We start from the raw sequence: 12365 nt of genomic DNA on the forward strand, positions 1-12365 counted from the left end.
CAATTTAAAATGATGAATATTTTCACTCTTTTCTACCATGTTTGCCACATAATGTAGTAAAATCCACAAAGGGTTGTTTTTCTTTCGTTTTCTTATTCTTGTTATTTTTGTTTATTTTTTTAACAGTGCGTTCATTCTTTTTTTTTTTTGTCTTAAGGGGAAATTATGATGTCATTACAGGCTTCCAAACAGTCGCTAACGTTGTTTAGCGCTTGTTGTTCGTGTGCTGTCCTTTTTGTAAAATGTAAATTATTTTTATGGACTGTACAATTCATTTCCATGTATTTATATACCTTTTCAACAATTGTCACTTTGGAAATGTATCATTTTTTTCCCTATTTTATGGGAACTTTTGTGCAATAAAGATTCACACATTTGGACATAAAGTTGTCGGTTGTTATTTTTACAGATGATTTGTGCAATTGTCAATTTTACAACGATAACATGCATGTTTTATGAAATTGCTAGGTGCTACTACATTGGTGTTAAATATTTCAAACCATAAAACGACACAATGCGAGTATTAAAAACGCCGCCGATGCTCGTATCGCCTCCTTGTGGTACAAAAAGTTAGCAAAACTATCGCTCTCGCCCAGTTATGCAATAAAACGAGCGCAACGAGGAACGTTTAAAAAGTGATTTAAAACACGGGCTTTCTCTTGTCAGATTACATAATGTGGTGTGTTGACCACGTGAATACATGATAAAATTCGTCTCATTTATGAACTTTGTGGCTTTTATTACGGTAATCGAATTTCGCTACACTTTACAGCTACTGAAAGTGTCAGCAGTCGGCGATGCCTTCAGTGACTACATAAATGTGCGAAGATATCGTTTTTCGAAGTACAACGCGAGCAGTTATTCTATAAACAGATAAAATAAAGTAACATATTTTTGGTAACAATTGATAAACACTTGAAGGACTTTATTACATTCTAATTTAAAATATGATTTTTCGTGCATCGTCACACCATATATTAAGCTTCCGAGGGTGCACGAACGCAGCGCCACTTTACTGGCAAACAGATGTATGTCGTCAACTCGCCACATTCGCTCCTTTCTCCGGGAGGAGGGCACCAAAACCTCCCCAGTTCGGATGGAACTCGCGGCGGCGGCGGTCGATATGGACGTACAGAACCCATGACGACCCTGGATACAACTTTGGGGTACTTTTAATCGCGCTACGACGCTATTTTTCTGAGGCCTGTTGAGTTTTTTGGCGTGATTTCACTGCCGGGCTGCAGGGGCGGTAGCTTAAAAAAGCTTACCGTTAATGCGCGCCCGGGCGAGGACTAGCTGCAAGACGGGGAATATGACAACGTATAAAGTTTAAAAAGATACTCAAGAGGCAGGAAAAGTCCCTCCTGTTTGGAATTCGACGTTATGAAAATGACCGGAGCTATGGAAAGTTCTTTCAAGCTGGCGCTGAGGAAGCCGCCCGCCTTGCGGACTGCCGAGGTAAGTGAAGCCATCGCGCTTGTAAATTAGCACATCGCCTTTTTTCCCCCTACCCTAAGTTAGCTTCACAACTTCAAAGCTAATAATTTATTAATTCATACGACGACGTGATTAAACTTTCATATTATGCTATTTAAACTGTTGTCGAATGCACTTAACGGGCTTAGACGACTAAACGAACGTGTAGAAACAACTACTTTGTGACGTTAGCCACGCCGAGTCAAACTCGGGGGACGTTACGTTTTCCACGGGAGAGTAAAATAGAAACAACCGGGGGTTCTTTCCGCTATGTTTCGAACCGTCACTCAAAGTCACAATTAACTTTAAATTTATATTCTTTTATTGTACCACAGCTGTGTTGCGAATGTCGTGATTTCAGATTACTTTTGAACGCAACTTCTGAACACTGAATAGTGTACAGTATTTGATTATGGCGTCATAATGGGTTCTTGAAAGTTGTGACGTCAGACAAAGCTGACATTTACTGATAATGGATGTCAGTGGATTTTACGACACCTCAATCGGTACAGTTTTATGAGTTCAGACTGTCCCTGAAGGCGACACCTGGTTATACGGAGTACACTAATCCCTCGTTTGTCGCGGTAAATGCGGACCGGGTCTACCCGCGATGGATGGAAATTCGCGATGTAGCGAAGCCTACATGTATTAGTACATTTAAATATGTATGAGTGCGAAAACACATTTAGAAAGGAAAATTGAATGGAACACAATACAGGAAATGCATAAAGACGCACAGTAAATGTTTGTAGTATAGTACAAAACTGTAATGCAATAAAGTAAACAGTCCACTATCAACATACAGTATATGCAGTATATTTACTGTTACTGTACTTGTCTTTCTTGATGTAACGCACCGTAGATTCATTGATGTAACACCGGCATAACTTGCGGTGACACACTATAATTTCTTAGTTCTTTTTTTCCTCTCTTCATTTCTTTTTATTTATCTCGCAATCCAACTATCTAGCTATCTGGTTGGCTGGCTAGCTATCTCACTAGCTCTCTATTAGCTATATGGCTGTCTAGCTGGCTAGCTATCTACTTGCTACCTATTTGCTATGTATTGACTATCTGGTTGGCTGGCTAGCTCGCGATCTATTAGTTAGCTAGCTCGCTTTCTATCTTTTTGAGTTGCTTCCGGGTTGAGTGAACGTTGGCGTATGTGGCTCACCCACAGAAAAACTTATACTGTGACTGAAAAGTGACCTTGAGAGTTTTGAAAGGCGCTTATAAATGAAATGTATTATTATTATTATTATTATTATTATTATTATTATTATGAAAGGCATCGCGGCAAAGAGCGTACAGGCTTTTCAGCCTTTTCTGCTTATCTATCTATAAGCTATCTAGCTGGCTATTTAGCTAGCTAGCTGGCTACCTTGCAGAATTTTTAATATTAGCTGTATTATCATTCAACTACTGTCATGTCATTGGAATAAATGTAAGAAAATCACAGCATAGCCACTTTATTACTCTTCATTAGATATACAGTAAAGTCTCGTTATATCGATATCGGATATATCGATAGCCCCGGTTATATCGATACTATTTCTATGCACGCACGGAGAAAATTACATGCAAACAGGGTCGGATATATCGATAGTCCTGGTTATATAGATATTTTTTCGGACTCCCTTGAATATCGATATAACGAGACTTTACTGTATATTTTTTAAATTGGATGATATCGGTGATACAGTATAAAAGCAGCAGAAACGTCAAATATTGACCCTGAGGTGTTCCTTTGTCATCTGATTCATAGCAAACATGAAAAAAAAAAGTGTGGTAAATGACTGACTGAGTCGTTGGTCTCATCCGTGACGAAATTGCGTAAAACACATTCTGGAGGTGAACCGTGTCATTTTCCTGTTGCGCAACCTGCGTTTAATTTCGACCTATCGAAGCCCGCAGGCCACTTTGCATCACATGAGGGGACGACGACAGCAATTGTGTGAATAATAATGTAATGATAATAATAATAATAATAACAATAATAAACAATGGATAAGCCTTTGTGGAGAATTGCCTAATTGACATTGGCCCCGCCTCTTAACTGTGACTAGCTTACTAATTTGATGTTCGGGGAGTCCACCTTCAGCCTCCATGCGCATTCCTCCTCGAGGATTGTGTACTTGTTCACGCTTGCGTGGAATTTTTTTTTCTATAAACACCCACCTCGGCGTGTTGTTAGCACACGCATACGGCAGCCATGACGCGAGCCAGCGGGTGCCCACAGGAAGTGAAGGCGTGTTTACATTCAAACAAAAAAAAAACACTTTTTTTTCTTCAGCGAGCTATCTAGCTATACCTACGTATCTATCTATCTAGTTACCTAGCGAGCTATCTATCTAGTTACCTAGCAGGCTACCTTGCTATTACCTATCTGGCTACCTCGCTAGCTATCTATTTACTATATATTAGCTCGCTAGCTATCTATTAGTTAGTTAGCTAGTTGAGCCAAAGATAGTGACTGTGGGCACCTCCATCTACAACATTAGTAGCCTGTTCTAAAAAAAAAGTCAACAATCTTAGCTATCTATTAGCTAGCTATCTATTGGCTATCTATTAGCTAGCTAGCTTTCTATGTATTTGAGTTACTTCCGGGCGCGTGTGGCTGCCGCTCCTCACCCACAGAAAAACTGATACTGCGACTGTATTATTATTATTATAACTTGCTAGCTACTTGCTATCTATTGGCTAACTGGCTATCTATCTAGCTAGCTACATGTATTCACTATCTAGTTAGGTATCTCTTGGCTAGCTAGCTTTCTATCCGGGGTGATTGAGAGTAAACAAAACAATGTACAGATTTTATTTTTTAAATCATTTTTATTGCTTTTTGGACGTTTGTTGGTGGAGGCGAGCGCGTTTGTTATGGTTTGCTCGTACGCGTACAAAAGCGCTCCTATAGACGGCGTGACGGTGAAAAGGGGGCTTTCTGGTGGACGCAAACAGAGGATCAAGAGGCGTGAAAAGAGGCTCTTTATGAAAAGATCTAAGTGCAAATATTTGGTACTGATATGTACATGCTCTGCCGTTTGCAATGATATGATGATATCAATGATATCATCCAATTTAAAAAAAAATATATTAACAGAGTAATAAAACAGATATGCTGTGATTTTTGTTACATTTATTCCAATGTCATGACAGTAGTTGAACGATAATACCACGATACAAAAATATAAAAAAAAAAATCTCAAAACGGTGGTATCATTACCGGTATCGACGCAGTATGGATCCAATGTACTATTCGACTGGTGATATCGAGATATAATGCTTACTTTGGAAGAAAAAACTGCATGAGGTTTTAAACCACTGATACAGTAAAGTCTCGTTATATCGATATTCAAGGGAGTCCGAAAAAATATCGATATAACCGGGACTATCGATATATCCGACCCTGTTTGCATGTAATTTTCTCCGTGCGTGCATAGAAATAGTATCGATATAACCGGGACTATCGATATATCCGATATCGATATAACGAGACTTTACTGTATTTGATGCTGAGGTATCGATACTGTTTGCTTCTATGTTTGTTATACAGTAAAGTCTCGTTATATCGATATCGGATATATCAATAGTCCCAGTTATATCGATACTATTTTTATGCACGCACGGAGACAATTACATGCAAACAGGGTCGGATATATCGATAGTCCCGGTTATATCGATATTTTTTCGGACTCCCTCGAATATCGATATAACGAGACTTTACTGTAGTTGAAATACAGTAAAGTCTCGTTATATCGATATCGGATATATCGATAGTCCCGGTTATATCGATACTATTTCTATGCACGCACTGAGAAAATTACATGCAAACAGGGTCGGATATATCGATAGTCCCGGTTATATCGATATTTTTTCGGACTCCCTCGAATATCGATATAACGAGACTTTACTGTATATGATATACAATAAAAAAAAAATATATATTATATCTCGGGATGTATGATATCACTTTTTTCAGACCTATACCAGTATGAGTAGTATACACTGACGCCATAGCTTTAATCAAATTTCCGCCATTGTTGTTTTTAGAGCAAGAACCTCCAAAATTTCCGTCATTTTGCGTTTTCAACAAAACGCGCCACCTGACACGTTTGAAAGGAATGCCGCCTTCCGTTGCTTGGAGTATTCCAGGAATGTTCCGAGCGACATTCCCGGAATCTTTCCTCTTGAACAATGAAAGCAGAAGACAAAAGCAAAAGCATCTGGCGTCACCGCAGTTTATGCAGAAGATTTTAAAAAAAAACAAAGCAAAACAAAAATGGCTTCTTTCTGTTTAATTAGATGACAAACAGGAAGTGAAAGGCCCTGACTCAGTTTTAGCTTCTCAGCTGTGTCGGTGAAAGGTCAACTTACATGGCACACTTACATACACTTTGACTTTACAATTAAAAGTTACGAACTTCCGATCTTTGTTCCTCCCAATTGTAATGTGCCTATTTTTGAATATCATTTTCATTTGAATCCTATTGTCACATCATGCCAATATCTCTTTAATTCAAGTCAAACGAGCTTGTGACACATTTGTTCAAAAAAAAAAACAAGGTACTTGGAAACCGCGTATATTTTTGATCCTCTGCAAAGAGCCACTTGTATTACTGTTTTTATGGATATTACTGTTATTACTATTAAAAATATTATTAATATTTTATTTATTTTTACATTTTATTTGTTCATTTTTTATACATAAAGTGAATGGCCAACAAAAAGCTCATTGTGGAAAATTACCATTGGGAACTTTCCGAGTGGTTATTGTGATGCCAAGAGCCCCGAAGTAGAAATGCAAAAGTAAACTTGCGTAACGTATCCAAGTGTTCTTGTTCTTGTTCTTGTTCTTGTTCTTCTTCTTGTTCTTGTTCTTCTTCTTGTTCGTTGTTATTCATTCTTATTTGTTCTTCTTCTTCTTCTTCTTCTTCTTCTTCTTCTTCTTCTTCTTCTTCTGTTCTTGTTCTTCTTCTTCTTCTTCTTCTTCTTCTTCTTCTTCTTGTTCTTGTTCGTTGTTATTCATTCTTATTTGTTCTTCTTCTTCTTCTTCTTCTTCTTCTTCTTCTTCTTCTTCTTCTTCTTCTTCTTCTTCTTCTTCTTCTTCTTCTTCCTGTTCTTGTTCTTCTTCTTCTTCTTCTTGTTCTTGTTCTTGTTCCTGTTCCTGTTCCTGTTCTTGTTCTTGTTCTTGTTCTTCTTCTTCTTGTTATTGTTCTTGTTCTTGTTCTTGTTCTTGTTCTTCTTCTTCTTCTTGTTCTTGTTCTTCTTCTTGTTCTTGTTCTTGTTCTTCTTCTTCTTCTTGTTCGTTGTTATTCATTCTTATTCGTCCTTGTTCTTGTCCTTGTACGTCCTTGTCCTTCTTCTTCTTCTTGTTGTTGTTCTTGTTCGTTCTTGTTCTTCTTCTTTTTGTTAGTTCTTGTTCTTCTTGTTCTTCATTTTCTTCTTCTTCCCGTTTTCCTCGTTTTGTTCTTGTTTTTGTTCTTCTTCTTGTTGTTCTTCTTGTTCTTGTTCTTGTTCTTCTTTTTCTTCTTGTTCTTGTTCTTGTTCTTGTTCTTGTTCTTCTTCTTCTTCTTCTTCTTCTTCTTCTCTTCTTCTTCTTCTTGTTCGTTCTTGTTCTTCTTCTTTTTGTTAGTTCTTGTTCTTCTTCTTCTTCTTCTTGTTCTTCTTCTTCTTGTTTGTTGTTATTCATTCTTATTCGTCCTTGTTCTTGTCCTTGTTCGTCCTTGTCCTTCTTCTTCTTCTTCTTCTTCTTCTTCCTTTTCTTCTTGCTTCCTCTTTTTCCTTTTTTTCCTCTTATCTCTCTTCTTCCTCTTCTTCTTCTTCTTGTTCTTTTCTTCTTGTTTCTTCTTCTTCTTGTTCTTGTTCTTCTTGTTCTTCTTCTTGTTCGTTCTTGTTCTTTTTGTTTTCTTCTTGTTTGTTGTTATTCATTTTTCTTCTTCTTCCTCTTTTTTCCTCTTATCTCTCTTCTTCTTCCTCTTCTTCTTCCTCTTCTTCCTCTTCTTCTTCCTCTCTTCCTATTATTGTGCATGCCAAAAGCCCTTTTATTGACATCCACATCGCCATTCTCGTGAGTCGGTACGCAACCGTAAAACATGTCTCCCGCCACTTCATTCATTCCAGCATGAAAGTCCTTTCAAATTACACACACAGGGTCATAGTTTCCATTGGAGAGGGTTAGTAGTGCTGTGTGTATTTTGTGCGGTTTGGCGGGTGACGCCGCTGCCTTCCAGACCCGGTCGCCGGCAGTCCCTACCCGCAGAGTTTCCAGGTTATTTTTTTTTTTTTCTTCACAATATTATTATTATTTTTTTAAAATAAAGTTCTCCAGCGAGTACGCCCGACTATGGAAATTGTCCACATTTCCCATATTTCATTCCCCGCCTCTGCCTCTGTGCCATTTTGTTTTGCAGCCATTTACCGGCCAATCGCCCTCATGTGTCTTCAATTACGCCGCCTCGTCGGGCGGCCTGCATTTCGTGTTTGGGTCTGTGTGTGTACGCGCTTTGTTGCTAAGAATAGCGCCTTTGTACAAGCCCGCAGAGAGGATTTAGCTCTAAGTGCTACAAGTGCTCTTGTAACCTCATATTGATGCTTCTTGTGATAAGGCTTTGATTCGAGGGACTTTAGCTTCTCGAGTGTAATAATGAATTTTACAGAAGGACCAAGGCGCATCAACGGGCTGCAACATGAACGTAAAAATTCCGATACATCCCATATCCGATACTTTCCTGCCTCAGCTGTCTTGAAATCATACTGATAATTAAAAAAAATCAGGTTTTTGAGCTTTCTTGTAGGAATAAGAACCTTCCTGCCTCAACGGGCAGCGGTATGAAAACAAATAGCAAAAAAAACCCACAACATTTTCGCTATCCTCTTTATATTTATACAGTAAAGTCTCGTTATATCGATATCGGATATATCGATAGTCCCGGTTATATCGATACTATTTCTATGCACGCACGGAGAAAATTACATGCAAACAGGGTCGGATATATCGATAGTCCCGGTTATATCGATATTTTTTCGGACTCCCTTGAATATCGATATAACGAGACTTTACTGTAGTTGCTTTATTGTGGGGGAAGGCAGATCATTTCTACACAGACAGTGATATTGCCAAAGATGCATAGACGGGCTGCGGCAGTAATAGAAAGCAGAGATAACGTCTGCAATATGAACGTCGATATTCCGATAATTTATTGCCTCAGCTATCTCGAAACACAACTTGATCATTAAAAATAATGTTTTTATAGCTTTCTTGTTGGAAATAAGCATCTTGCTGCCTCAACGGGCAGTGGCATGAATACAAATAGCAAAAAAAAAACATTTTTGCTATCCTGTTTATATTTATTTATCCTTGCTTCATTGTGGGGGAGGCAGATCATTTCTACACATACAGTGATATTGCCAACGATCCCTCGACGGGCTGCAGCAAGAATATAAAGCAGAGATTATCACGATTTGCAAGGTGGTGATGGCGGGTGCGGATCCCAAAAAGCTGGCAGGAGGGAGCAGGAGGTTGTTTGACAAATTGTATTAAAATAACGGTCAGCAGGAACAAAATGTAAAACATCAAAATCATCTGAACAGAAAAAATACAAAGTAGCAAAAGAAGACCAAAAGTAAAAGTCCGCCAAGGTTAAACAAACACACACACAATGCATGCAGCAAACAATGAACCGACAACGGATGATCGTGCCGGGTGTCCTTTTAAGTGACAGTGATGATAACGACCAGCACCTGCGAGGCTGCAGGCGGGGCCGACAGCACCCCCCGTTGGTCGCCAACCAGATCATGACAGAGATACAACGTCTGCAACATGAACGTCGATATTCCGATATATCCGATATAACCGATACTTTCCTGCCTCAGCTATCCCGAAATACAACTTGATCATTAAAAATAATCTGGTTTTTGAGCTTTTTTTTAGGAAATAAGCACCTTACTGCCTCAACGGGCAGTGGTATGAATACAAAAGCAACACAAACAAAATGTTCGCTATTCTGTTTATATTTATCCTTGCTGTATTTTGAGGGAGGCAGATCCTTTTCTACACAGACAGAAATTTCCAAAGATGCATAGACAGGCTGCGTTAGAAATAGAAAGCAGAGATAACTGCATTTTTTTTGTACTTTCTTGAATGACGGCGGACAATGCTGCGATATATGGCTCTTTGTTCTAAACCAACACTTGCCTCTGTCTCCTTTCGCATTGACTTGCTAAACAGACCCGTTGAAGCACACGGCTCGGCCTTGTTTGTCCTCGACCAAGTGCGATGTTGACCTGAAGCTCCGATGAGTTGGGTGGTTTATAGAAATGCTGAAGGTCAGACCGCTGGGCTGAGATATTTCCCGAGTTATTTTGAAGTGGGCGTACTGCGTCTTATGTCCACAATAGCCTCCGCGTGAGCAGAGTTTTGGCGTAATGCTAAGCGGCTAACGAAGCATGGAGATGTCTCAACCCGAAAAGTCCCAAAACTCTTGAAAATCCATTTTTTTGTCCCCAAAAATATTCTGGAGTCTAAGCGAAAAAGATTAGATTTGATTTCAACTAATGCTTTTGTACATCGGCCCCCATTTCAATCTCAGATAACTCCAGACCCATATAACTTAGGAATTAATTTTTTTTTTTTTAATAATGAAAGAGGAAAGTCTAAGATTTCTTTATACTGCATTGAATGTTAAAAAAAACTCAATATTCTGTGGTTCTTGCAATTTAAGTGAAAATGACAAAAACCCTGGCACTGGAATGGACATATTTTTCATATCGTCTAGCAATGAATGAGTTAAATAGTGGCTTTTCAGCCTTTTCTGTTTACCTATCTATAAGCTATCTAGCTGGCTATTTAATTAGCTTGCCGGCTCCCTAGCTAGCCATATAGTTACTATCTATTTGTTATCTATAAGCTAACTAGCTAGCTAGCTGGCTGGCTACCTAGCTGGCCATATATTTGCTATCTATTTGCCATCTCTAAGCTATCTAGCTAGCAATCTAGCTATCTATTAGTTATCTTTTAGCTAGCTATCTAGCTGGTTACTGTATCTAGCTGGCTACCCAACTAGCGAGCTATCTATGAGCTAGCTGGCTGGCTACCTAGCTAGCTATATATTTGCTATCTATAAGCTGGCTGGCTATTAATTATCTATTAGATAGCCAGCTAGCTAGCTTTCTATCTATTTGAGTTATTCTGGGTTAACTGGCGCATGTGGCTGCCGCTGCTCACCCACAGAAAAACTTATCCTGTGACTGGAAAGGGACATTGAGAGTTTTGAAGGGCGCTTATAAATCAAATGGATTATTATAATTATTATTATCTTGAGAGCGTCACTTGTGTATTTGTGTCAGCAGGTGGCAGTATCGTAGCAACCATGTTCATATGCAGCTCAGGCACAAAACGAGCATCTCACAAGTGTTTTGTTCCGTGAATATCTCCAACTTCAAGTGTTGCTATTTTGGGAGATGAAAAGGTGTTTGGTGAAACGTTGCAAACCCAAATTGTCACGTGTGCTTATGAACTGAAAAAACACAGGAAGTCCACCATATTGTTTTGTCGTTGTTTTGCTGTTGGATGACACCAAAGCGCGTCACATTCTCCATTTTTTTTCCACTCCATCTTCTCCAAGGCAAAGCGTATCGACCAAAAATCAACGTAAAGTACTCGTGACGGCCGTGACGGCGAATCTGTCCGTCGTTTATCTGCTTAGCGTCCGCATTTTGTCAACCTTTTAGCGCTTTTGACAAGCGGGCCTGATCGGACGCTATTCCGGGAGCGCGACGGGTAGATGCTGTCATCGCCGTGTCAGCATCAATGAGGCGAACGCCGTTCACGCGTCAAGACCTTGGGATCACTTCGCCCGCAAGCGTTTATCATAATAATAATAATAATGAGGATAATAAAGACCATAATAAAGGCGACAATAAAGGCGACAATAAAGGCGACAATAAAGGCGACAATAAAGGTGACAATAAAGGCGACAATAAATGCGACAATAAAGGCGACAATAAAGGTGACAATAAAGGTGACAATAAAGGTGACAATAAAGGTGACAATAAAGGCGACAATAAAGGCGACAATAATGACAACAATAATGACAACAATAATGACAATAATAATAATAATAATAATAATAATATAATAATAATAATAATAATAATAATAAATTTCCTTTATAAGCGCCTTTCAAAACTCTCAAGGTCACATTACAGTTACAGGATAAGTTTTTCTGTGGGTGAGCAGCGGCAGACGAAAAGAGATTGTCTCACATCTCGTGTCCCACATAAATCCGCTTCAATTCCAAGCCGCGACAGTTCCACATCCACGCTCTGCGCTTAGGAATGAACTCTTTTTTTTTTTTCTGAGCAGTCTAAGGTTTCTTACGCCGCATTGAATGTTTATGTCAACCTAAAACTCAATGTTCTGTGGGTCCTGCAATTTGAGTAAAAAAATGACAAAAACCCTGGCACTGGATTGCACAGTTTTACACATTGTCTGGCAGTCAATGAGTCACCATATTTTCTGCACTATAAGGTGCACCTAAAATATATTTTTTTCAAAAACTGACCTCATAATCCAGTGCGCCTTATGTATGGAATTTTTTTTAAACATGTCATTCATTGATTGTGTCCTTTATAATGCGGTGCGCCCTATGTATGTATTTTTTTTTTTAAATATGTAATTCGTTGGAAGTTTTATATTCCAGAATATATGGTAATTTATTGTTTTATATGTCTGATAATTTTGTCCGTCTACAAATGAAGTTGAGTTGAGGTTTAGCCATTTTTATTTTGCTATCTTAACAGCATACTAGCCCAAGTCGTATTTGAACATACTGTACATTTTTATTTTCCAAAATATCATAATTTTGCTATTTTATTTTTTTTCCCATCTC

General features: G+C 38.7%; 1 protein-coding gene across 1 annotated transcript in view; it reads left to right on the plus strand.

Moving 5' to 3' along the window:
- The first annotated feature begins 1042 nt into the window (after positions 1–1042).
- Positions 1043–12365, plus strand: part of LOC148886723 (rap guanine nucleotide exchange factor 6-like) — a 67315-nt gene continuing 55992 nt past the window's right edge. Inside the window, 1 exon segment of the mRNA XM_089016728.1 lies at positions 1043–1458. Coding sequence (XP_088872854.1) covers positions 1384–1458 — 75 coding nt within the window. The 5' untranslated portion in view covers positions 1043–1383.

Source organism: Hippocampus bargibanti, linkage group LG16, assembly GCF_051943395.1.
Source record: "Hippocampus bargibanti isolate YZ-2025 linkage group LG16, ASM5194339v1, whole genome shotgun sequence".
Taxonomy (NCBI): Eukaryota; Metazoa; Chordata; class Actinopteri; order Syngnathiformes; family Syngnathidae; genus Hippocampus; species Hippocampus bargibanti.